The 26,256-nt window shown below is 39.3% G+C and overlaps 1 protein-coding gene, 1 non-coding gene and 1 pseudogene across 4 annotated transcripts in view; 1 reads left to right on the top strand and 2 right to left on the bottom strand.

The window, feature by feature from the left end:
- The window catches only part of EZH1 (enhancer of zeste 1 polycomb repressive complex 2 subunit), a 42,617-nt gene that overhangs the window by 2,585 nt on the left and 13,776 nt on the right, over positions 1-26,256 (bottom strand). For all 3 annotated transcript variants that reach the window (XM_077164318.1, XM_077164317.1, XM_077164319.1), the window contains 19 exons: positions 25,511-25,664; positions 23,796-23,923; positions 23,559-23,687; positions 22,549-22,668; positions 21,082-21,202; positions 19,895-20,071; positions 18,959-19,061; positions 18,315-18,478; positions 17,870-17,961; positions 9,517-9,697; positions 9,056-9,252; positions 7,100-7,191; positions 6,110-6,150; positions 5,509-5,634; positions 2,467-2,645; positions 1,824-1,919; positions 1,307-1,388; positions 764-844; positions 27-111 (listed from right to left, as the gene is read on the bottom strand). In XM_077164318.1, coding sequence (XP_077020433.1) covers positions 27-111; positions 764-844; positions 1,307-1,388; positions 1,824-1,919; positions 2,467-2,645; positions 5,509-5,634; positions 6,110-6,150; positions 7,100-7,191; positions 9,056-9,252; positions 9,517-9,697; positions 17,870-17,961; positions 18,315-18,478; positions 18,959-19,061; positions 19,895-20,071; positions 21,082-21,202; positions 22,549-22,668; positions 23,559-23,687; positions 23,796-23,912 — 2,183 coding nt within the window. In that variant the 5' untranslated portion in view covers positions 23,913-23,923; positions 25,511-25,664. The remainder of the gene's footprint in view (positions 1-26; positions 112-763; positions 845-1,306; positions 1,389-1,823; positions 1,920-2,466; positions 2,646-5,508; positions 5,635-6,109; positions 6,151-7,099; positions 7,192-9,055; positions 9,253-9,516; positions 9,698-17,869; positions 17,962-18,314; positions 18,479-18,958; positions 19,062-19,894; positions 20,072-21,081; positions 21,203-22,548; positions 22,669-23,558; positions 23,688-23,795; positions 23,924-25,510; positions 25,665-26,256) is intronic.
- On the bottom strand, positions 2,653-5,074 carry LOC143685613 (5'-3' exonuclease PLD3 pseudogene; annotated as a pseudogene).
- On the top strand, positions 10,566-10,683 carry LOC143689345 (U5 spliceosomal RNA). The gene has a single exon (XR_013178782.1). It is a non-coding gene; the product is annotated as a U5 spliceosomal RNA (small nuclear RNA).

Here is a 26,256-nt window from a genome sequence, read left to right as displayed (position 1 = left end):
CCTAGGATCATTACTAGCTACCTCACCTGTAATCAAAGAAGAGCTCTTCACCAGCTTGAATTGCTCTCTTGGCAAAGATCCCAATCCGATGATCTCCATTCACCATGACCACTGCAAATAGGATAAACCCAAGGCTAGCTTTCTAATCAATTTCAAGTCAATCCCCCTAGATTCTCAGTATGCTTCTGGGCTGATTTTCTCCAAATTCCCAGTGAAAACATAAATGAAGTAGAATTAGAAAGCAGTCAATGAAGGTAATTGTCCTTACCTAGTGATATGGAAAGAGAATCATCTTTAAATGATTCATGTGTATAGAAAAATGTTCATAATGCATTCAGTAAAAAAAGCAGACTATGAAACTGAGAGAGAGAGGGCTTAAAAGATACCAGACATTAGGGCGGGCCGCGGTGGCTCAGCGGGCAAGAGTGCTTGCCTGCTATGCCGGAGGACCCCGGTTCGATTCCCGGCCCCAGCCCATGTAAAAAACAAACAAACAAACAAAATATAATAAAAACAAGAAAATGTTTAAAGATGTTTCCCTTTCTTCCTCCCTTCCTTCCTTCCATCCTTCCTTTCTTCTCTCTGTCTTTCCTTCCCTTCCTCCCTTTCTCTTTAAAAAAAAAAAAAAGATACCAGACATTAATCATAATTATTTTTGGACAAAAAATAACTCAGCTAGGAAAAAAAACTTAAAACCAATGGTTAGAAATCATAGTAAATGAGGCTTCCATCCCCACCACCTCCCAGGTCACTGGGAACTCACCTTTGGCATAACAGTTGGGGTTTACAGAATGATTTGCAAATCGAATTTTGTTTCCTTTCCGGGTAGCATCTACTACAAAATCTAGATAAAGTAAATCAAGGAAGACCATGAGCAGACCAGGCAACTCTCATAGCTTCTTTAGCCTAAATTTAAAATCAACAGAAACAATTCAGTCTGATGGAAACTTTGTACTAACAAGACCTGGGGAAAGCAGGCACCATGAGAATTCAGCCTTGTGTGGGAGCGTCCCCTTTCAGGTCCCCCCTCTTTGCTTCAACTACAGATCGCATCTTCAGATATTTGGATAAGAAGATTTCTAAGGTGTAAGTGTTCGGTGCTTCTACCACAAACACAATTTAGAAACGGAGGTTTTGCCAAGGCAGTGAACTGTGGCATGTGGGTCTCTGAGTTCTATTTCACCACCTTGCTCTATTAATCTGTTGGAAGATTCAGGACTGATCTGAACCTGGATTGCAGCAAAGGGCAATTTTGTATAAAGATTTGCCCAAGACCAACTTGTGATGAGAGAAAGACACTCCATACCATTGTTGAGGTTAAAAAGAAAGCTGGACATGTATTTGTCATAGACTTTTCCTCGTCGATCAGCCTCATCCTGAGAGATCAGCTGGAGAAAGAGACAAGGAACAAATTAGGGGATATCAAGTTGCCTGCTCAGGGCATGGTACCCTGGCCCCTGAAAGGGCCTGGGGGTGAGGGTGGGCAATATAAGTGCCTAACACATGGGCACTTACAGAACATCATAATGAGAATCAGAAGAGATAGAGTTCAGGTTATTTTGTGCCAAACCCCACCCAGGCTGACCAGTATTAAGGCTGAAGAAAGTCCCTCACCCCCAACCTCTTGCACAGGTTGAGATGCCAAAGAGTTGATAAACAGTGGTTTGTTTCAAGACTGCAAACAGTTCTGTGGGATCCCCCAGAGAGGCCACATAATAACTCAGCTGTTATTTAGAGACTAATTCATAGTGGCCTGATCCACATCAGGGTTTCTCACCAGTATTTTCCACAGTAAAATTGCAGGCCAAACCTATAGCACTCACCTCACCACAGTACTCAGAAATGAATTCATTCTTCTGCACAGACTCTTTAATGAAGGTGCCCCATCCAGCCACATCTGAGGGGGCCAGTAGCAGGTGCTGAGGAAGAGGGAGTCAAACCTCAGACTAAAGGGCGTGAGCTGGGTGATACGTGTGCCGTCTGTGCATGTGTGTGTGTGGGTGGGGGGTGGGCAGGATGGAAAGAACTAGCAACTGTAAAGAGGATCTGAAAACACAAAAAAGTTTAAGCCATTTTGTTCTGGTGGAAGGAACTAAAAGAGTAAGGTGGTGCAAGGAAACAAGATAACTTCTCCTCTAGACTTGAGAACCTCCTGGACCAGCATCTACAGGAATTCACTGGTCTCTGTGAAGTAACATCAACTTCCACCTCCCTGATCCTCTCAGTCTAGACAGCTCAGGGCTCAGTGGCTTTGCTATTATCTAATAGCAAATTAGATAAATTCACAGAGAGTGAATACTTTTCTGGAACAGCAGACTTCATAAATTCAGTAAATATATGTCTTTCAGAGTTTACCAAGCATTTTCACATACAGACCAGGGGAACCAGTGGAAAGATAGGGTGCTTGGGACTATTCCTCTTTCCCCACTTCATTATCTGGCCCAGAGCCCTGAGAAAAGTCCTCACCTTCTTGAGACCACGTTGGATGCTGCAGTTTTTACAGGACACCACCTTGCAGTCCCAGTGCTCTGAGGCCCCACAGGTGAGACACAGGTCAGGGTCACACTCCCGCACTGCTAAATAGCAAGGACACTGCTTGGTGTTGCATTGGGTCTTACAGCGACAGCCAGGGAAACGATTCTGACCTGGGTGGGAAGACAGGTAAGGTTAGGAAGAGAAGCACGTAAATATGGGGGTTCAGGTTTGACTCAAGAGGCAGCAGGGAAGTAAATATTACATGTTTAAGGATGTTTGGCAAAACAGGCAAGGAGTTCCCTTCCCAATAATCATATACTCAAATTTTTTTTTTTCCCCAGAGAAAATGAAGCATCTCCCAAACATTCATGCCCATGAGTCAAAAAAACCAGATTTCACTATTGAGCTGTGTTCCCAAGAGATTCCCCAATAATGCTCTCTCGCGCGTGCTGTTGGTGGAATTTGGAAGAGAGGTGGATACTACCTCACTAAAAATGAAATCAGTGCTTTTCACTGGAAATCCTCACCATCAAAACAAGTATCATTTTAGAACAGAATGCATCCGCTCTGCACTCACCCTCCACCCACTGCCCTCTCCACCACAAGCACCTCTCTGCTCTGGCTAAGATTGCTATCTGCTATACATTAGGAAGTATTTATACCACAATTGCCTCGGCACTTGTTCTGCAAGCTCGGGGCTACCATTAAATTGTGAAGGGCACAGTTTGATAAGAAGTGAAAGTGAAGCACTTCTAGCTTCTATTCAATCTCCTGCTGATAGCCAGATCCTTATACTCTGATTTTTTTTTTTATTAAAAAACAAGTTACTTACTTATTATTATAATAACCATGGTCTTTCCTGGCCCAGAAAGGGGGTAGGCCAGGGGGCTAGGCCCAGCATGTACCCCGACTTCTTCAGGGGGTTATCCCTCCCCTAACTCTGATGGGTCTCAGGGCTACAGTGTCAGGCCAATGGGGGCAGAGGTATAGGTGGGAGAGTCTGTGGAGCCGCAGAGGAGCAGACAGAAGTGGGTAGACAGGGAGAGGGGCCTAGGTCCCCAGGGACCACAAAGTTCTCAGCTTGTTTGCTGGACCGAGCCATAGAGCAGATGTTGCTTATACTGTCAGACAAGGTGCCAAGCTCATAGGTGTAAGGGAATTTCTAGTCCTGCAGGAATACGGCCTATAGCTGGCTCCGTAGACCGCTTGCCCATTCTGTCACCAGCACTGAAGTGTGCACCATTTCTATAAAGTAGCTGCCAGACCAGCGGACGTAGGTGGCATATTCGATCATCATGTACTTGCAGTGGCTGATGAAGGTGTATGGGATTTGGGGCTGAGCCTCATCCATAGGGACCAAAAAGAGTCTTACCCAGATGTCAGAGTGGGTTTGGTTGTCATGCAGGAGAGCAAGGGAGAAGAGGAAGGCGTGCATGGACAGTTTCAAGTGACCCCAGCAGCTGATCAGCAGTTGTATCTTGATGCTTGGCTCACTGGCAGCCCGCCCCAGCCTGTCATCAATGGCTGATCTGAGCCTGTGCAGCTGGGAGAATTCCATGGACAGGTAATTCATAACCGTGATGTAGATAAAACTCTGGGTACTGTCCACCACATTGAGCATAGCCTTTAGGTCTGGAGTGTGGCCACTGTGTAGTGGTGGGAGCACATCTGCCTGGTAGGCCAGAGCAGAGGTGTCACTGAGGCAGATACCCGTGGATGTCTTTCAATTGTAGGGGTGTCCTGGAGCTAGGTTGACAGGATAGAGCTGCTCACCCGACCCAGAAATCAGCCTTGACGATCTCGGTCAAGTTGCAAGACAGGCAGCTGCAGTTGTATATGACCACACCCTGTTCCATGACCTGGGTAAGAGAGCACTGGTTTACACTGGCACTGCCATGGCAGAAGTGGATCTGGGTCACCACCCAGAATGTGGTATGCAGAATGCTGTGGATCGGCTTCTGTATGCCTACCATGTAGACCTGGGGACCACTCTGCTGCAGGGCCTGCCGGTCTGCCTATGACTGCAGCCCACAGGGCTTGCTAATGAAAATGAGGACTTTCATACCTCAGGATGCCAGGTTCTGTAGATACCCTATTGGGCAGAGAGCTCCTGGTGTGGGTGTCATTGTTAATGAGGGTCCAGTAGAAGGAAGTCATGTCCAGGCTGCTGTGGGCACTGGTAAGCAGGCCCATTCAGGCCTAGCTCATGTGGGGTTGCTCACAGAGGCATTATGGCAGTCCAGGCCCTTACGAATGGTCTCCACCAGCATTGCTTTACCAGGGTTGTAGCAGTGCTGATTGGGCCCAAAGAAATGGAAGTCGTATATTCCTTTAGAAAGAACTGAGTCATCAGGGCTATGAAGCCCACAATCCACCAGGACAGAGACCAGTAGGATCAAAAAAGATTTCTTCTCTGCAGCTTTCCATGCCTTGATCTTATTCACAAGGTTTGCTGGAGAGTTCTTCAGCAGGCATCTTCAGCTACTGATACACAGTTGACACTTTATCTTGCCAGGAAGCTGGGGGATCCTCAGAGTTAAGTTGGAAAGATGGGTATTTCAGGGTTTCCAAATCAGCAGGTAGCAGCTGCTATTCCCATGGTGCCCCAACTTCTGTTCCTCTACCCGATATAAAAACCAGTTACTGTACTAAAATAGACATATATAAACTTGTAACCAAGAGAGTAATGTTTTGGATTAAATTTTTAAAGCAACATCCTAAAGAGGGAGATTGTGATTGCAGCTTAAAGAAAGAGAGTCCCAATTTCCTTAATTTAACCCTGGAAGATAAAACTGGGGAAAACATCTGATTTCTGTATAATTGTTGCTTTTAGCACTATAAATCTGTTTTGTTTTTTTTTTAATGACCTCTCCAGATCTTAAGTATCTTGTTCTCTCTGCGGAATGCCCAAAACACAGCAAAGAGAATATCAGAAGGCCCACAACAGCAAAGGATGTAGAGAATGGAGGGAAACCTGGGATGCTTGGAGGCCAACTGTTCTGGTAGACTGTAGGGGAAATGTGGAAGGCTTACAGTCCGGGTTGCACTGGCAGAACTTTTCACAGAAATTCTGAGTCATGATGCAGGGGCAGGTGCTGTCACAGGGGCGGTCTGGATGGTCACAGGGTTGGTAGTTGTACACTTGTGTGGAAGAGTTATCTAGGAGAAAAAAGAACATACAGAACACTGCGGTGACTATACTCCCCAACTGCACTCCCTCCTAAGTGTCCAACGGTCCCGATTCTAAGGAGGTTTGTTCTAGCTATAACCTTGGAAACACATTTTAGGACGTGAAGTGAGAAGAAATCATAGGTGAGGTTGTAGGCTACAGTGGGGTGGTATTTTGTGGGATGAGTAAGGTAATGATCCAGGACTATAAGGCAGCTATTCTAAACACTGAATGAAGTCTGGACCTGGCAAATGGCTCACTATGAAACTCAGAGACCACATGGCCCATAACTTTATCTCCTAAGAGGTCTTCTCAGTTGCAGTGAGAAGCTGAACTGTTCTCAGCTGTGCAGAGAAATCTGCAATCTGTAGAAGGGCTCAGGGTCAGCAAGTGCAGCTGCAGGTGGAGATGGCCACACGGATGAGACCTTGAACTGAAAGGGCAGAACGCCTTGGTGAAACTTACCTTTCTTCAGCTGAATCTTCCTGCAGTGTGCAGCCCATAACCTGAAAAAGAGAGAAGGGATAGAGCTCTGTAGATGCAGGAAAATGACAGTATGATCTGCTCTAAGTGACTGTGGTTTGAAATTCCTTAACAAGAGGGTCCTATCTGGTACATGGAAGTTAAGAGTCCATTCTAAATCCAGCCAAACTATACTTCAGAATTTAAACTACAACCACAACATAACACCCTGAAACAAACTAAAAAAACATAAAAGAACAAAACACAGGAACAAAACAAAACCTGACCCTACGTGTGGATTATATTGCTGTTGCTTCTCTTTCACTCTCTCTCTTTGGGCAGTTGAAAATGTGAAGGAGTTTCAAGATGGGGAGGTAGTAAGGCCTCTCAAGGGTCTGCTCTGAATAGAGCGAACTGAGAGGAAGAAGCTACAGGGACTTCCTTCTATATCTAGAACTTGTGTCAGCTCCTTCCTCCAACAGGTGATAGTCATTAGTGAACCAAGCCAGGCAGAGTGCCAATTTTTTTTTTTTAACTTCCAACCCTAAGCAAAGGCTGGCTAGAAGACAGCATTATTATGCAACTCAGAGAGAAAAACAACACAAGTGCCAAAAATAAAGACAAAGAACTCTGGCCAGAGTTGAAAAATTAGCAAGGTGGTAACTAACAACCCAACAAGAGAGAAAGGGATGGCTCTTGGGGTGGGGCCATGAGGCCGGTGCATGTCCTATTAGCTTGGAGTGTCAACGAGAAACTGGACAGTAATCTCGTAGTCAACAACATCTGGCGGGGGAGGTTGGCAGTATGGCTGGTCCACTGCATAGACTCTGAGGGATCACAAGAGAATTCTGGCCATCAGTTGTGCAATACTAATTTGATGGGTCTCACAAAGCCTTGTGCAGTGGGTAAAGTAGGAGGCAGACTGGAAGTCCAATGGAAAGGTCAGAGTACAGGAACAGCCTGGCCAAAAGAAGTCCTTTATCCAACACTTGCCTGTGCTTTCTTTTCTTCTTCTGCGAGGGGTTCATGAGCTCATCTGTTGGCAGCTTCAGGATAAGTGATTCTTTGACTGCAAACTGAAAGACCTGAAAGAGAAACCCAACAGGACCTGTCACCCCTTCTTGAGCTAGGTGGTCAGAAAAGTTATACCAACAAAGTGCTAGGCCTGGAAATGTACTGGAGAGCTCACAGGCAGCTAACATATATTAAAAGTCAATTCAGTTAAGGGGAAACAGATTGGTATTGGGACTCTGGATAGTAATGGCTCTAAAGTTAATTCCTTTTTTTTTAAACATTTTTACTGTGAAATATATACACAGAAAAGTGATAAATTTCAAAGTACAGTTTAACAAGTAGTTGTAGAGCAAATTTTAAAGTATGGTATGGGTTATAGTTCCAAAATTTCAGGTATTTCCTTCTAGCTGTTCTAATACATTAAAGACTAATAAGAAATATCTATAATATAGTGATTCAGTAGTCACAATCATTTGATAAATCCTATTTTCTGTGTTACAACTTGAAATTAAGTGTTTATCCTGCCTTGGGAAGGGAGAAATACTGAGCATGGTAACATCTTCCCTGGTCAGCAGCTTTCATCTACTGCTCTTTCTACCAAACCATGAGTGGGATGCCCCTGACTCTCATCAATAGTATCTGCTTTTTCTTAGAAAGGTTAATTTTGTACAACTGAGGTTTAAGACATGATAGGAACAGTACCAAGTTCTAAGCACTACTGCCCTCTATTGGTATAAAGATGTCAGAGCCACTTGACCATTTCAGTAGGGTAGCATTTCAGAAAAGCTGGTTCCTCTTGCAAGTGTTTTTTCCTTTTTGGCACTGGGTTTTGGCCTTTTCCTTTACTTTTTGGTTCTAGGGTTCTTTGAGAATCTGTGAAAACTACAAATCTTCTTATCAGAGAAATACACATATGTAGAATTTTTCATACAATTACATAGACTTTTTTTTAAAATTAATTAACGGAAAAAAGAAATTAACCCAACATTTAGAAATCATACCATTCTACATATGCAATCAGTAATACATAGACTTTTAAGTTAAGAACCCATGCCTTGGACGGGCAATGGTGGCTCAGTGGCAGAGTTCTCACCTGCCATGCTGGAAACCTGGGTTGAAATCCCGGATCCTGCCCATGCAAAAAAAAAAAAGAACCCATGCCTTAGGGAAATAGGTAAGAGCTCCAAAATGAAAGCAAAGGGCACTCAAATTCACATTTCTATTACTTGTTCTAAGTAGAGGAGTCATGAAGAAGAGACCAGAGACCCCTTCAGAAATGAGGGTACTGCACTGGCATGGCTCCAGCTCTGGTATCCTTTCTTGTTGCATTGATAGGCTCTAACTCCAAACTCCCTGTCCCTATTTTCAGTCTGTCTTTTTATTGCAGTCTTTTCCTACCTCCAGAGCAATGAGTGACTTCTAACAGACTGTGTAGCTAGTGGTAGCATGAGTGAGAAGGGTGAGGACCAGGACCAGCTACTGGGGGTGGTAACTGGGAAATGAAGTAACAGAAAATTTGGAGAACAAAGCATCTGAGGAGGTTTATAGAGGGAGAAGCAGATGAAGCAGCAGGAGTGCTTGAGATAACAAGATCCACAGAAAGACGTGGAAGCCCTTTCTAGGAAAGGGGTAAACGTTTAGAAAGAAAAACAGGATCCAAAAGGAAAGCTTAGAGAGTGTAGACAAATGGAAGAATTAGATAATGGCAAGAGACAGAGATAAGAATTCATCAAGGAGGAGAGCAGTTACCCAAGCGTTGGTAGGTTGGCATCTGAAGAAGATTCCATGTTTGAGGAACTCACTTCATGGCCCAGAAACACTGGAGCACATGGGACCAAATCTAACGTAACCCATCTCCAGATATGCAGCCTTAAAAGATGGCAAAGGGACAGACAGACAAGTGGATGACTTGTTCCTGCTACTTTCAGACAGTACCTGTTTGCATGTCTTAGTCCCCAGAAGCCTGGCTATTGAACAGAAGTTGTTGAAGTAGGTACCATGGAAGACTCGAAAAAGAGATTCTTCAGCCCCAGTCCATTCCACAGGTTCCGAGGGTGCTTCTACTACACAGAGCTGGGGTGGGGCTGGACTAGCCTTCTGTTTTGTGGGGGTCTGACAGCGAGAGTTAGCCTCTAGGAGAGGAAGCAATAAAAATCAGAAGAAGGTGGACTGTAATTGTCATTAGTAGTTTGTCACAAACTCAGAAGTATTTCATTCTACCTTAAGAGGTAGAATAGTTAGGAATAAAATATTCTTTCTCTAATGCTTATAAAAAACCTGCGGAAAGTAGCAACAATTTTAGAAAGATAGTAATGTTAAAGGTTAGGCAGTGTTCCTGGGCTTACTATGGTTCTTGCAGGGAAAGGAAAGAGATCTTGATTTTCTGCTCACTGTACCTGAAGAACTAGAGGCCCAGTCATTGCCCGTGTCCCTGTCACTGTCCCCTTCTTTAGTCTCAGCCACAGCAGAGGCTGATGTGTTGGAACAGGAAGCACTGACCACGTGGTGACGTCGCCGGCGACGACCAGAACACTTGGAGCGAGGGTTGTGGAGCATGGCATACTCCTTTGCTCCTTCCTGCAATGAACATGCCACAGAAAGGAAAGAGGAACAGGCCCAGAGTCATCATACTGACCCATCATCACAAACCTGTGTTTAAATGCAATAATAATATCTTTTTTTTCCCTCTGTACCATATAATAGGTGTGACCATATAATAATGAAATGGCCATTTAGCAAACATCCTAACACTAACAAACTTAGACCACTTCATAAAAGAGGTTTCCAATAAAGTAATTGTTAAAAAGACATAATCTATGCATCTTCAATTTCCAAATGAGTTGTATCTAAAATTCATTTGCATGTTAGCTGTCTGTAATTGAGAATATAGTCTCCTACATATAAAGAAACGAGATCCAGAAAGGAGAATGAACTTGTTCAAGGTGATACAGCTTATTGTTCCAGAGCAGGTACCAGAATCAGGGTTCCTTGTTCTGCAGCTACTGCTCTTAACACTTTACCATACTACCTCTGGTTCAGTAAGAAAGTATATTTCCTGAATTTGTACAATATTACTATTTAAACAATTTTAGAACTACTTTCCAGTAAGTACATGAAACTCAGAAGAACACTATTTCATGACTTTTAGCTATGTCCCCTTTACTTTTAAAGTAAATAATTGTACAATTCAACTTTATCATTATCTTCTTATCAGACTTGATTCTCAATGACTTCTAGCTGTTTCTAAAAACAAAACCCACTTATAAGGGATAAAAGTCTACTATCACTATAGATATTTGGAATAGCACACTATAGGCTCTAAAGGAAATTCCAAGAGAGTTTAGAAATTAATTGAATCATAAATTATATATTTATGCTACAATATGAAATACACAGCATCACTTATAAAGTATTTTTACCCAAAATGTTTGAAATAAATACAATTATACTCAGGTTTCTCTTCAGATCGTATAAATCTTTCGCCTTTTACTAAAGATTTCCATGGAGAGAAACAATAGCGAGTTACAAGACTAATTTTTTTGAGGTCTTGCTTTGACAAGACCAAATTTAAAATGTTTAAAGGCAAAAATTTAACTTACTAATAAACAGACTTCTAATCTAAAAAAAAAAAAAAGAAATAAATACAATTAAGCCTCAAGAGCTAATTTTTAGTTTGTGGAAATAGGGGACAGGGGAAAAAGTTAAAGACACCATGAAGAAACAACAGACAAATCCAGAATATGGGACACCCTACAAGACAACTAGCTTGAACTTTTCAAAAAAATAGTGGTGGTATTATTTAAGATTAAAAGAGACTAAAAGGATAATATGATACATAGCTGGATGATATTATCTTGAAAAGTAAAAACAACTATTCTTGGGACAACTAAAAAAATTTGAATATAGAATACACAGTAGATGATATTATGAAATTTTTGTTAATTTTCTTAGGTGTAATATGTGGCCAAATAAGAGAATGTCTCTATTTTTAGGAAATGCATGCTGAAACTCTTAATAAACAAGCATCACAGCATCTGCAAGTTATTTTCAAATAGCTCGGCAGAAGACACACAAATACATGGCTAAAGGAACAAGGTATCTTTCAAATTTTTTGCACAATTGAAAATGTTTTTAAAATAACACGCTGGGCGGAGGGAAGTCCAGCATTATATTTGACTATGTACTCAGATCTAAGAAATGACAAAAGAAAACTGTGCATATATATATATATATATATATCATTGTAAGTTAAAAAAAGACAAACTGTAGAACTGTGTTCCAGTAGCCATGTTCCTTGAAGATGATTGTATGATATAGCTTTCACAATGCAAGTGTGATTGTGAAAACCTTGCATCTGATACTCCTGTATCTATGGTATGGACAGATGAGTAAAAAATATGGATTAAAAATAAATAATGAGGGACTTCTGGGTCAAGATGGCGGCTTAACAACATGCACATTTTAGTTCATCCTCCAGAACAACTACTAAATAACCAGAAACAGTACAGAACAGCTCCTGGGACCACTTCAGTGACCGCACACACAGTGTACCCCAGTCTGGACCAGCTGGACTGGCTGCGAGCACCCCCTAGAACCGTGAGTTCCCAAAAGCTGCGGCGGCCAGCACCCCTCCCCCACAGGCTGCTTCCCAGAGGGGAAAGGAAAGGACTTTACCAGCAGCAGGGACTGGGCACAATCAAACACCAATTGTGGAACTAATTAACAAATTCTGACTACTAAAAATAGGCCCCTAGCTTAGGTGAAACTGATCAAAGCTGAGGTTGCTCATTTTTGCCCCGGCGCCAAGGGGGCAGGACTGACAGAAAAAGGGGGGAAAAAAAGAGAAGGAAACAGAGGTTTTTGTGGCTGTGTATCTACAAAGGCTTGACTGCCTCTGGATACAGCGGCAGGACTCTTCAGGCTGCAACTGCCCCAGACATAGGTAGAAGTGAGCTCTTTTGGGGGCTTATCTGGAGACTGCGCCTTCTCCAGGGGAGGGGTGAAGCCCCACCCAGGTAGAATCCATCCATCAAGGAATTCAGACACCAGGGCTTGGTAATTTGAAGGCATTAAAACCAGCCTACAACCTCTCCTCTGTCTCCACCAAGCCTCCAGCAGGGAGAGTCTGCCAAAGTTAAAGGTACCACATCATCTTATGCTGGTGGGACCTGCAGTCAGACAAGCGCCACATACTGGGCAGGATAAGAAAAACAGAGTCCAGAGACTTCACAGGAAAGTCTTTCAACCTGCTGGGTCTCACCCTCAGGGAAAACCGACACAGGTGACTCTTTCCTCCTGACAGGAGGCCAGTTTGGTCTGGGAAAATCTGGCTGGGGTCAATAATATCTAAGTAGACCCTCCTAAGTGTGTGTGTGGGGGAAGGCACCATACAAGCAGGGCAAGAAACAAGAAAACAAGAACTGAAAAATTCTCTGTTAAACACAACTTAAGCTAAAGGTCCAGATAAAGCTGAATGGAATGTCAAAGAACAGATAGACAACAATTTCATCCAGCAAGAAAACCCTAGATAAAAGAAGTGAAAGCAATCTCCAGAATAAACTAATTAAGGTAATTAAATGCCTAGAGCCAGCAAAAAATAACAAATCACACTAGGAAAATTGAAGATATGGCCCAGTCAAAGGAACAAACCAACAATTCAAATGACATACAGGAACTGAAACAATTAATTCAGAATGTATGAACAGACATGGAAAACGTCATCAAAAACCAAATCGATGAATTGAGGGAGGATATAAAGAAGGCAAGGAAAGAACAAAAAGAAGAAACTGAAAGTCTGAAAAAACAAATCACAGAACTTATGGGAATGAAAGACACAGTAGAAGAGATGAAAAAAACAATGGAAACCTACAATGGTAGATTTCGAGAGACAGAATATAGGATTTCTGAACTGGAGGATGGAACATCTGAAATCCGACAAGAAACAGAAACTATAGGGAAAAAAATGGAAAAATATGAGCAGGGACTCAGGGAATTGAAAAACAATATGAAGCACACAAATATACGTGTTGTGGGTGTCCCAGAAGGAGAAGAGAAGGGAAAAGGAGGAGAAAAACTAATGGAGGAAATTATCACTGAAAATTTCCCAACTCTTATGAAAGACTTAAAATTACAGAGCCAAGAAGTACAGTGTACACCAAAGAGAATAAATCCAAATAGACATACTCCAAGACATTTAATAATCAGAATGTCAGAGGTCAAAGAGAAAGAGAGGATCTTGAAAGCAGCAAGAGAAAAGCAATCCATCACATACAAGGGAAGCCCAATAAGACTATGCACAGATCTCTCAGCAGAAACCATGGAGGCGAGAAGACAGTGGGATAATATATTTAAATTATTAAAAGAGAAAAACTGCCAACCAAGAATTCTATATCCAGCAAAATTGTCCTTCAAAAATGAGGGAGAAATTAAAACATTTGCAGACAAAAAATCACTGAGAGAATTTGTGACCAAGAGACCAGCTCTGCAAGAAATACTAAAGGGAACACTAGAGACAGATACAAAGACAGAAGAGAAAGGTGTGGAGAAGAGTGTAGAAAGGAAGACTATGAGTAAAGGTAAAAAGAAGGAAAATTAGATATGACATAAAATCCAGAAGGCAAAATAGTAGAAGAAAGTACTACCCATGCAGTAATAACACTGAATGTTAATGGATTAAACTCTCCAATCAAAAGACATAGTCTGGCAGAATGGATTAAAAAACAGGACCCATCTATATGCTGTCTCTACTCAAAGGACACAAGGCCAAGGACACAAATGGACATTTACACACCAATGTTTATAGCAGCACTATTAACAATTACCAAGAGATGGAAACAGCTAAAATGTCCATCAACAGACGGTTGGCTAAACAAACTGTGACATTTACATAAGATGGAATATTATGCAGCTGTAAGACAGAATAAAGTTATGAAGTATGTAACAACATGAATGGACCTTAAGGACATTATGCTGAGTGTGATTAGCCAGAAACAAAAAGACAAATACTGTATGGTCTCACTGATATGAACTGACATTAGTCAATAAACTTGGAAAATTTCCTTGGTAACAGAGACCACCAGGAGATAGAAATAGGGTAAGATATTGGGTAATTGGAGCTGAAGGGGTACAGATTGTGCAACAGGACTGAATATAAAAACTCAGAAATGGACAGCACAATATTACCTAACTGTAATACAATTATGTTAAAACACTGAATGAAGCTGTATATGAGAACGATAGAGGGAGGAGGGCTGGGGCATAAATGAAATCACAAAGAAAGATAGACGATAAAGATTGAGATGGTATAATCTAGGAATGCCTAGAGTGTATAATGATAGTGACTAAATGTACAAATTAAAAAAATGTTTTTGCATGAGGAAGAACAAAAGAATGTCATTACTGCAGTGTGCTGAAAATAGATGGTACTTAATATTTTAAAAACTCAACTAATGTGTGACACTAAAGCAAAAAATCTTTATTTGGTACAAATCTATACTTTGACTAGTGCATCTCCTAATATAACTTAAGTAGATAGTTGATTGAACACCTTAAGTACATGGAACTTTATATAGGACATGAGATTTTGTTGGTTTGTCCAGGTGATGCCCTGATGAATCCCAGAGTGATTTGATCAGTGAGTGGAAAAGTATTTGCAAATTCCCCTTTGGGGAATGGTGAGAAAGGGGGGAAAACTCAACTTCCCCAAGTTGAATTCTTGATATTCACACAAGCAGTGTGGACAACCAAAGCTATACGCTGTGCCCGCAGTCTTGGGGTTTGTTCATATGAAACTTAACCCCACAGGGGATAGGTCAAGCCTACTTAAAATTAAGCCTAAGAGTCACCCCCAAGAGAACCTCTTTTGTTGCTCAGATGTGGCCTCTCTCTCCAGCCAACACAGCAAGCAGACTCACCAACCTCCCCCTGTCTACGTGGGACATGACTACCAGGGATGTGGATCTTCCTGGCAGCGTGGGACAGAAATCCCAGAATGAGCTGAGATTCAGCATCAAGGGATTGAGAAAAACTCTAGAATGAGCTGAGACCCAGCATCAAGGGATTGAGAAAACCTTCCTGACCAAAAGGGGGAAGAGTGAAATGAGACAAAGTGTCAATGGCTGAGAGATTCCAAACAGAGTCCAGAGGTTATCCTGGAGGTTACTCTTATGCATTAAGTAGATATCACCTTGTTATCTAAGAGGAAATGGAGAGGCTGAAGGGAACTGCCTGAAAATGTAGAGCTGTGTTCCAGTAGCCATGTTTCTTGATGATGATTGTATAATGGTGTAGCTTTCACAGTGTGACTGTGTGATTGTGAAAACTTTGTGTCTGATGATCCTTTTATCTACCTTGTCAACAGATGAGAGGAACATATGGAATAAAAATAAATAATAGGGGGAACAAATGTTAAAATAGATTTAGTTTGAAATGCTAGTGATCAATGAAAGGGATTAGTAAGAGGTATGGCCTGTAAAAATTTTTTTTTTCTGTTTGCTATATTTTTCTGTTGTCTTTTTATTTCTTTTTCTGAATTGATGCTAATGTTCTGGGAAATGATCATGATGCTGAATATGCAACTATGTGATGATATTGTGAATTGCTGAGTGTATGTGTTGGGAATGTTTGTGTTTCTCGTAATTTTTTTTAATTAATAAAAAATTTTTTAAAAAAGTAAATTTTCAAAAAAGCCTTCAAAAGAAATAAAATACCCATATAACTCTATGCAGAAACATTTAAAAAAATGGAAAAAAAATAAATAATGGGGGAAAATTAATTAATTAATAGTGGGGGAACAAATGCTAAAACAAATCGAGCAGATTGAAACGCTAGTGATCAATGAAAGGAAGTGGTAAGGGGTATAGAAAAAAATAGGGGGAATAAAGGTTAAAATATATTGGGTAGATGGAAATACTATTGTGTCAATGAGAGAGAAGGGCAAGGGGTATGGTATATATGAGACTTTTCTTTTTTCTTTTTATTTCTTTTCCTGGCTGGATGCAACTGTTCTAAGAAATGATCATGGTGATGAATATACAACTATGTGATGATATTGTGAGCCACTGATTGTACACCAAGAATGGAATGTTCATATGTTAAGAATGTTTGTGTTTGTCAAAGGCTAAAATATTTTGAGTAGATGGAAACACTAGCAATCAATGAGAGGGAGGGGTCAGGGGTATGGTATGTATGAGGTTTTATTCTTTCTTTTTTTATTTCCTTTTCTGAATTGATGCAAATGTTCTAAGAAATGATCATGATGATGAATATACAACTATGTGATGATATTGTGAGTTACTGATTGTATACCAAGAATGGAATGATCATATAGTAAGATTGTTCGTTTTTTGTATGTTATGTTTTAAAAAAATTTAAAAATTAACAAAAAAAAAAAGAAAACCAAAAAGAATTCTTAAATATGACAAAGGTTGTAAAATTCTTAGAAAGAAATGATACTTCTGGTCAGGATGAGACAAATTCTTTGTTCTTCTCTTACTTTCTCAGCTCAAGACAAAATTTCATGATTAATTCTTGAGTTAGAGTGAACTAACTTGAGTAATAGAATTTGAAGATGAATAAAACCATAAGAAACAAAAAGCAAACAAACAAAAAAAGAATGTTCGTGTTTGTATGTTGTTTTGTTAAGTCAAAAAAAAAAAGACAAAAAAACAAAAGGAAAATGTTTTGGGCATTGCCAAAATTTTTGTAATAATACATAATCAGAGTCCCACAGAGGGGGACAACACCCTTCTGATTTATATAAATGCTGGTATGTTGATATACCATGGTATAATTTCTAAAAAGCAGGAATGGTGGAGTTAGACCAGGGCTTGAATTTCATCTTTTCCCACTAATTTGCTAATCAACTTTGGGCAAGATATGTAACCTCTAGAACCCATGGTGTCTCCTCCTTCATTTTGGTAATGATGAAAATAAGGTAATGTATGTTAAGAGCCCTGCACAGTTCTTGGCACATATGAGGAAGTAATATACATGAGGTAAAAATTAAGTAAGATTAAGCCTAGCCATTCGATGTATCCTCTTGCTATTACTACAGGGCCCATTCTCTAGACATATATGCAACAGTATACTCCTATCATGTTTCCTTCTATTATCCCACAAAAGATGGTCCCCAAAATACTTGGCTATATAATCTAATTTTATTCAGTGTTAGAAATGTTATCAAGGTACTTTTATTCTTTACTTATGCTCATCCTGTTTTGCAGAAAGCAAAACTGTCTTCGGCAAGACCAACTGACCCATTCTCAGGTTCTCTCGAGGTCCTGTCTCCCCCCGGGTACCCAGAACAATTCATGCTGTCATATAGGATTTGTCCCTTGGAAGGATCTATCTGATTAATTATCTCATGATAAGACATCAGTGCCTTCATGCATTTATTCCTCCTAGGAATATGGTGCATTTAAAGGAAGAGAGCAAAGAAAATGAGTGTGTGACACAATTTGCTCCACTTCTAACAATGCAATTTCAGACTCTGAAATCTGAGTAGATGATATTTAGAGCAGGAAAGCCTTTAATGCTCTTCAAATCTTATTCCCTAGACTAACTTAGTCCTATAGCCCCTACTGGGGAGCTCCTTAACAGTAGAAGTCATACTTTATTTCTACTTTATGATCCCTAGAGTGCTATATACTAGTTCATTTGGTCTGTGTTCTCAGGGGCAGAAAGCCCAAGGATCATTTCCCATTCAGTTTTCAACAAAGTTAACAATGTCAGAATAGGTTAAGAACATACCAGCAAAAGGAAGCAGTCTGTCCCACAAGGTTCTGGTTCAATCTTGATTTCTTTGTTCTTGCGTTTGTATACATTAGGAGTGGCATGAAAAGCTGGAAGACACGAAACTGTCCTGTTTCCAATTATTCAGCCATTTGACAGGGGAAAGGGGGGACAAATTTTAATTGGGGCTAATACAGGAGTTAGAATTTGATGTAAATAGCTACCATCAAAGTACACAGAATTAAGTCATTTCTGATGTTAACACAATCCTTTCAAAGCTAGGCGGTCTTGAGGGACAATTCTGGGGCTGGTTATTCTGTCCCTACCATGCAAAGCATGTTGCTCTATAACTGAACAAGTGAAAATAAAAGTGACCCTTTATAAAACCATCATCAGATCAGAAATCGAGAACTCTACATGATAAATTAGAACAAAGAAAAGGAAATTAATTAGCCCCACTCACGATGAAGGAAGCAGTCGTATTTAAAGCAGCGCCGGCAAAAAAGTGTGTGGAAGGAGTGGAGAGATTGCTCCCGTTGCACAGACTTGGCATTGGGGCCATCGATGTTGGGTGTGCACTGAGGGGGAAGTGCATTAGGATCTGACATCTCTGTTAGCTCTCGATACCTATTTACGAAAAAGAGAGATAAAAGTTCCTTCCAAGGGAATGTCTTCACTGAAAAAATATAGATTGAATCCTGATAGTCACCCAGGTATGGTGTGCCAAGGTAGGATGGGTGCTTTTTATGGGCCTTGTTGATGAGGGAATGATGCATGACTAAGTGGATACACCACTGTAATTATGTTGGGCATAAGTATGAAAGTACGGGGATGGTGAGATTTGAAAAGTATGGTGCTGGAATAACTCCCCAGAAAAACAGCAAAATAAAAGTTCTCCATTCATTCTTTCTCAAAAGCCAGTAAACAATGATCCTTAATATGCGAAGGGGCATTTAGGGGTAAGTAATTAATTAAGAAATAGTCAGAAGTATAAGCAAACCATAATGTACTTACCATACACAGCTTTTTTATTAGTCAAAAAATAGGCTTGAATAAAAGTTTTGTCCAAACATTGTACATATAGCTGAATCGGACAGGTTTCCCTACCTCTCCTTCATGTCATCTGGGACACCATTTTCAGGGAACATTGAGGCAATTGCACTGAAGATCATGTCATTTGGGAACTGTTTCTTGGAACTCTTTTTGTTGCCTGAATTAAAAATGACAAAAAGCTGAATACTACGATTGGAACACGCAAATAAAGCTGTCTTCTCTTTTGTCACAGCATTTTTATTAGAACTGCTTAAAGTTAACCGAACCACTGACTTGGAGTCCATAAAGAAGGTCAGTGCTATCTGGACTAATCTCACATAGGCTACCAGAAAAATCGGAAATCAGAGTCACCTACATATTACCAACAAATTTCCCAGTCCAAATTAGAATCTAGAGGTGAAAACAGGAGTTTGCATAGAGAAATCTGAATATAGAAGAATCCTGTCATAATGCTGATGGTGGAGAACATGGCTGATATTATAATGATGTTATAATAAGAGAGAGATACTACATCCCTGGAAAATATAAGTGAACATATAATTATAATCCCAACATTAATGATGCAGAAAAAAATTCATTATATAAGATTAAATAAAAAGCAATATAGAATTATATATGGCATGATCCCAATATCACATTATATACATAGACTTATCGATCGATATATGTGCATTTTTTAAGTTCAGAAGGAAACATACCAAAACAACGGTACTAGGTATTTCTAGGATGTGGGATATAGGATAATTTTATTTTCTTCTTTCTAATTTTCCAAACACAGCACTTTTATAATTAGAAACAGACAATGATCATTCTACAAATTCTTCTACTTTCATCTTTACCTAGATTATACCTATCTTAAACTATCAGTCAATGATTATGGGGGCCAATGAAAAGCACCAATAGCCCTTAATAAGCAATAAACTTTTCTGGTGTTTCTTCTTCCCTATCCCTGTCATTTTCAAAGTGGAATAAGGAAGCAGCATTATTTACCTTCAATAGCATGTCGTTTTCTCTTTCTTGTTACTGGCATATCTTCTTTGCTGTCATCTTGTTTACCATCTAAGCTGTCATTATGCCCATCATCCTCTTCATCAGAGTATTGATTCAGGGCATCTACCAACTCCAAGAAAACAGCATCACTAATCAGGACGGATCCAGGTATCATCTCTGAAAAATATGGATTATATGGATGAGCAGTGGTCCCTCCATACTCCAATAGGCCTTGTAGGAGGGTTTCCTTGTCTTCACTGCTGAAGTTCAGATAGGTAACATACATAAAATTTTGTAGATGGACAGTCAGTGGATTACTATCATTTGACTGGCTCTTATAATCACATAAGTTCATGTGTCTAAAGTGGGTCTAATACAATCCAGTTACAGGCTTTATTCTTACCGGGGTATTTCAATTCTTTGGCCACAGATCAACTCTGTGTTTATGATGCAAAATCTTACACAAGTATGCAAACAGTAATAAGTGAAAGAAGAATTATAAAATGCAAAGCCACTTGCATTTGCTGCTGATGGGTCAGTGGTGACTTCCCTGAACCAAAAGAAAGCATTTTTTCCTAAAATCATACCATATAGGGTTCTACTACAATTTAGGAGAAAGTCTTTGAATGCCAGAGGGAGCTGTGGATCAATAACGCATTTCAATAGTATCACACCAGCATCAATGTCAAAAGAGCAGGGGGGGCTATTATTTGCAAATCCCAGGAGTCCCTCTCCATCTTCCCACTTCTAATATATCGAGAGTCTTTTCTAGAACTATAAATAACAAATAACTTGCTTTTAGGAAATTCAAGATATTGGAACCAACTTCTGGAAGATTTAAGGGATCAAAGAAGTATTACAGAGAGATTGTGCTCATTACCATTCTAAGAAAAAGGGAAATGAAGAACAAAATGGCCTTGGATGTGCTTATGGAAAGCTCCTAAGATCAAATTTATTTGCACACTGAACTTTCCCTCTAGCAATTGATCACTATATAATCCTTTTATGGCTCAACTCCTTTTAAAATTTATGTGGTGTACTTCTAAAACAATAATTTATCTCCCAACCATGTGATGACATTGAAGTATTCTCCAGGGTTCACCCCATGCAGCAGCACATGAAAACAAGACGATGATGTACTAAAGATAAGGCACTACTCTAACAAAGTTTTCTCCCAAAGCCACTACCTTCTTCACCATGGACTTTCCCATCATAATTGTTGATTAGCTCCTCAATGAAAGTTTCATCTTCTTCTTTTACTTCATCTCCCATGTAGGGGATATTGCACAAAACTGTCTCATCTTCTACCTGAAATTAAACCAAAAGTGATTCATTCCATAAGCTAGAATGCAGCTCCTCTTTCCTGCTTAACCCAGGCTATTTACCATTTTTGCTTCTTGAGTCTTCTGAAAACACCTTTGGTCACAAGGTTTCCTTCATTCTAAAGAACAGCCATTTTGTTTTGCCAACACAACCTCAAATGGAAGGGGGCAACACTACATTTTGGGGAAAAACGAGTCAGTTTAACTACTTGATGATACTAACCACCAAATGTTTAGATTAATAATAACAATGATATTTTCACCAACACCTAGAATCTGACAGCACATTTATTTTTCAGTGTTTTCATCTATTATCTCATTTTATACACTAAATAGCACTGTAAAATAGGTATGAACATCACCTAAACAACAGTCTAAAAAATCTCCAAGTATAAATCTTTTCATAAGCAGAGAGACTGATAAATGCAATCAAAGGCTTCCAAGGGTATGACTTGCAATATAACTAGAATATTTAGGTGGAAACTGGGCAACCACACAACTTTTGAATACAACCTGCCCAATAATAAAAATTGTAATTATGATTCGTGCCAATCAATGGGAACCTAAAATTAATCACAATACGGGCTATGGATATTTTCTGGCAATAAACAATATTAAAGGATTTAATTTAATTTAATTTTATTTTTGGTACAGGAGAGAACAAAATCATTCTCAAATAGCCAAGTATCAAGTAGAATTACTGTGAAATTTAATTCTAAGAGATGATTCCTTCCCTTCTGTAATCCTTTATGCTATTACAACCAGAAATGTTGCTGTCTGTCATCAGGCAAATAATAAGCACTGGCAGTATTCACAGATGACTGAATATCAAAATCACAGACAATCGTAGTAAAAGTCAGCAAAAAGTTCAGATAAAGGGTTTGTGAATCCATGTGCACCTCTGATATCTCAGTTGCTTTCAGAGGATCTTGCTTTTAGGAGATTCAAAAAGGACTGGTCCATCAGTAGGGTGTGCCACCTGTTTAAGTCTCCTATTTAAGCCTCTTGTCTGAATTAGACTGCATTTAACTGCACATATTACAAAATTGGGCCAAGGTAGTAAAAGAAAATTGGAGTCTTGCCCAGTCTCATTCATTAAAAAAAAAAAAAAAAAAGAGTATCTCAGAAGTATAGTTCAAAAGCACAAAATCTAACAAGTTAGAACAATATGCAATATATATATTTTAGAGTAAATAAATTATAACAATGCTCTATACTGCCTTCCAAGTTTGTTAAGTACTCCGGCAATCTTCACCCTAAAAGGAACTCAGGCATATCAATATAAGATAATCATACAGTTTAAACAACCGCCATAGGGCTTTCAATACATACCATGAAGTTCTGCTGAAGAGGGGACCAGGAATACATGATGGGTACCAATGCAACTGTGTTCAGAGACCGCATTAACATATGTTGGCTTGCAAATCCGGGGAAAATGCTCTCTATCGTACACTGAAATATAAGCAATGACATAGAGAGTAAGTACACAGTCCAAAGACAGAACTGCAGTTTCCTTCCAAATTGATTCTAGTAGGTTTACAATTCTTACAGATTAGTAAACTGAGGATTATGAAATAGATCCTAAAAGGAACCACTAGACTGTAAACCTGTGAAAAGTAGGAACTGTCTCTTATTCACCTTTGTATCTTCTACAGAGTCTAGTACAGTGCCTCCCATAACTCTTTCAAATGATGTTTATTCAATCAAAAATGTTGGGTGTATATAACGGCAAAGGGCCTCTGAAAGTCCTAGGAGATGAAGGTGAAGATGATGGACGTTTTCCTGAAGACCTTAAACTTTATGACATTGAGTCAGTTGCATCAGTGATGGGGGAAGCAAAGAAGCATGGAAATTATAGTTATATTCTGCTGTGGGAAAGACAATCACTCTCAATACATGATCTGCTTTTTATATTTTAAAAACATCTTTTAAAGAAACTAGAATGCTCTTTTTTTACATTTACAATAAAGGATATTTCTCCCTTTGATCAATATACTCCTGCCTATTATCCAAAGCACTGCTTCCCAAATATCAAAGAATCTGGGAAGCCAAACAAAGCATGAGAAGATTGTTTTGCAGCTTGGACACAGAGCCCAATAAAGTAGACAGTAAATGTTTTGTTTTTTTCTATAATCTACTTATGATTATTGTCACTAACTGTGGAGAAAAATAAGTGACAAGGCGCTTAAGCTACAGATTTACCATCCTAATTTACTCAAAGTTGACCATAATATCTTCATTCATTATCCATACTTATTTTCTAGTAAGTCACAAATACAGAAAAAAAAAAAAACTTTAGCTGAAGGAATAGAAGAAAGCTAAGCTTAACCCTTCAGAAGTACCTTTTTGAGGAAAGGATGCCCACTCACAGGCTTCATCAACTGAACAGGTTGGACACGAAGCTTCTTCCATTCTTCATTGAGGATCTGGGTTTTTTCTTGAACCTTTGCAAAATTCGCTACATACAGAGCCTAGCAAAGCCAAGGAAAAGATTAAGATTTCAAAAGAAGACCCCCAAAAAACTATGCTAGATCAATATATTAAAATATTTACCCTCTCACTTGGGAATTATTATTTACCTTTGCACCCATATTTGCCTGAAGTCGTTTAAGTTGTCGAAGTCGCATATATTCAGATTTAACTTTTCTTTTCCAATAAGTGATACATTTGGAAGTTGGGGGATTTTGAATGTCCATTTTGTTATAATCTAAGATACAGAAATGAGAAATAACTTTGTATTGCCTGGGAACAAAACACTCCTCAAACTCAAATAACACGGTCAATTACATTTATTCATAAAAATATAAACTTAAATAACCTAAATATATGATTCCAATAAAAAGTTTCAAATTAAAAAATATTTCACATCAGCAATTCCTGGTCTGATTACCAAGAAGCTTAGCCTCTGTCTTCTTGAGGTACCCTCATTTCTAATATAGTACTCAAAAAGTTATCTCATAGATAAAGGAACTTGAATTACTTGGAAGTTTGGGAGCCTACTCATTACACTGAGTAAGAGAAATATTAAACAAAAGTTAAATAGCAGGGAGCTTCATGTAAAGACTCACCCAACCTACAAAAGTGTGCCCACCAAATTGTCTACAGCTACCAGATACCTAGCAATAAAGGGAGGATATGACAACAGCATAAGCTCATCTCCAAGTCAGCAGCAAAAATAAGGAAATATAATCTGCAAATCACTTTTTCTTCAGTATTTGAATTAAGGTTCAAAGTATGAAAGAAGTATTCGTTGTAACATGCTCTACCTACCCCACCGAATGCAAGGGGAAGTGTCAGATTTTATAATGTGCATCCTGTTCTTAGAGGAATGGCAAGCTACAAAGGCAAAACAAAATTTCTCTTTTCAAAAGAAAATAGGGTGGGTGACAGTGGCTTAGTGGGAAAATTCTTGCCTGCCGAGCCACAGACCTGGGTTTGATTCTTGGAGGCTGCCCATGTCAGAAAAAAAAAAAAGAGAGAGAGAGAGAGAATAGACAGAATAGACAGGGGTTATATGAAGTCAGAGGAGCCTATTTAGACTCTGACACCTTCAGTAGGAAGCTCTCCCAGAATCAAGAAGACTTCAGAGGCCTCTGTTATTGCTATTTTTGCATTTAAGTCAGGTCTCAATAATCCTTGATGCTACTTGGGAAAAGTAATTTAATGTATTAAATTCTATCATTCCAGTCACATGTACAAATATATTCCCACATTTACCAAGTTAGCAGTGCTCTGATCCAATTCCTAGGCTTAACCAGTAGGCCCCTCAATTATTTTAGTGAAAGAGCAAACATTAAATACATGCATAAACTCAATAAAATCTACAAGGCGATGCTTTTACTCTACATTCCTACTTAGATTTCTTAGACAGCTAGTTCTATTAATTTCACCTAACATTTATATGGTATGCACTGGACTTTAAATGGACTATATATGGGGGTGCAGCGGTAGTTCAGTGGTAGAATTCTTGCCTGCCATGTGGGAGACCAGGGTTCAATTTCAGGCTGGTGTACTTATGAAAAAAAATAAAATAAAATAAAAAAATCCACAAATGGTGCTGCAATAACAGGACAGTCACATGGAAAAAGAATAAAATATGACCCCCCACCATACAGTACACACACACAAAAAAGAGGACTATGAAGAACTGGATGGGTTCACGTAATGCTATGTTAAATTTAGAGGATAAATAAAGGAAGGAACAGGAAAGAAGCAGAGACATACTGTGTTTACTATTAATCAAGTGATTCAAGGCCTTGGAAACAGAATTCCCTGTGATTTAAATATTAATTACCTCTCTGGGGAAGGGTATGAAGCAACAAAGTCTTAAGAATTTGAATTCCACGTGGTAAGGTGCTGGGTTTTGAAAAAAGTAAGCAGGCTTGAATTCCTTTCCTCAAAATTAAAAAATCTCTCTTCCTTCTACATCTTTTAAGTGCTTCTCATTCCTGTATGAAATGGGTCCAAAAGAAATTATGTTTAAATGATAATACTATTTAAGAACATACTACACAAAAATTTTTTTTAAAAAAGCAACAAAGAACATACTTCACATTCACATGTACATTAAGTGGTTGCTCATATAAGTTCTTCCCTATAAAAGTCTGCTCTAGGTAATGCAAAAATGGTTTGAATCAAGGATAAAACTGCCTCCCTTGGAAACTTTAGGTCACCCTTAACTGAGATCCAAATGGCCCAAATGTTATAGAATCAGCAGATTCAGTGAGACGTTATAATCACACCTTTCTTCTGAAACTCATTTCTCTTTTTGAAATAGTAAATTTAGAGCAGGTTGCACCATCCCTTTACAACTGGAGATCAAGTAACGAAGAACATAATCCACAGCTGTTGATGTGTCGGGTGGGGGTCAAGAAGATGGCCACAGAAAAAATCAGTATTTTTTTTATTAAAGAAAGCAGTTATAACTGAAATGTGACCTCCTACAGTCTGTCTAAGGAGAAGATGACAGTAAACACATAAAATGGCACCATTTCTAATTTTAATTAAATGTTTTATTTGGCAAAATATAACCATACACGA

The sequence above is a fragment of the Tamandua tetradactyla genome, chromosome 6 (assembly GCF_023851605.1).
Source record: "Tamandua tetradactyla isolate mTamTet1 chromosome 6, mTamTet1.pri, whole genome shotgun sequence".
NCBI classification, from domain to species: Eukaryota; Metazoa; Chordata; class Mammalia; order Pilosa; family Myrmecophagidae; genus Tamandua; species Tamandua tetradactyla.
The sequence above is the reverse complement of the archived record's forward strand: the minus strand, read 5'-3'. Positions and strand labels throughout refer to the sequence as shown.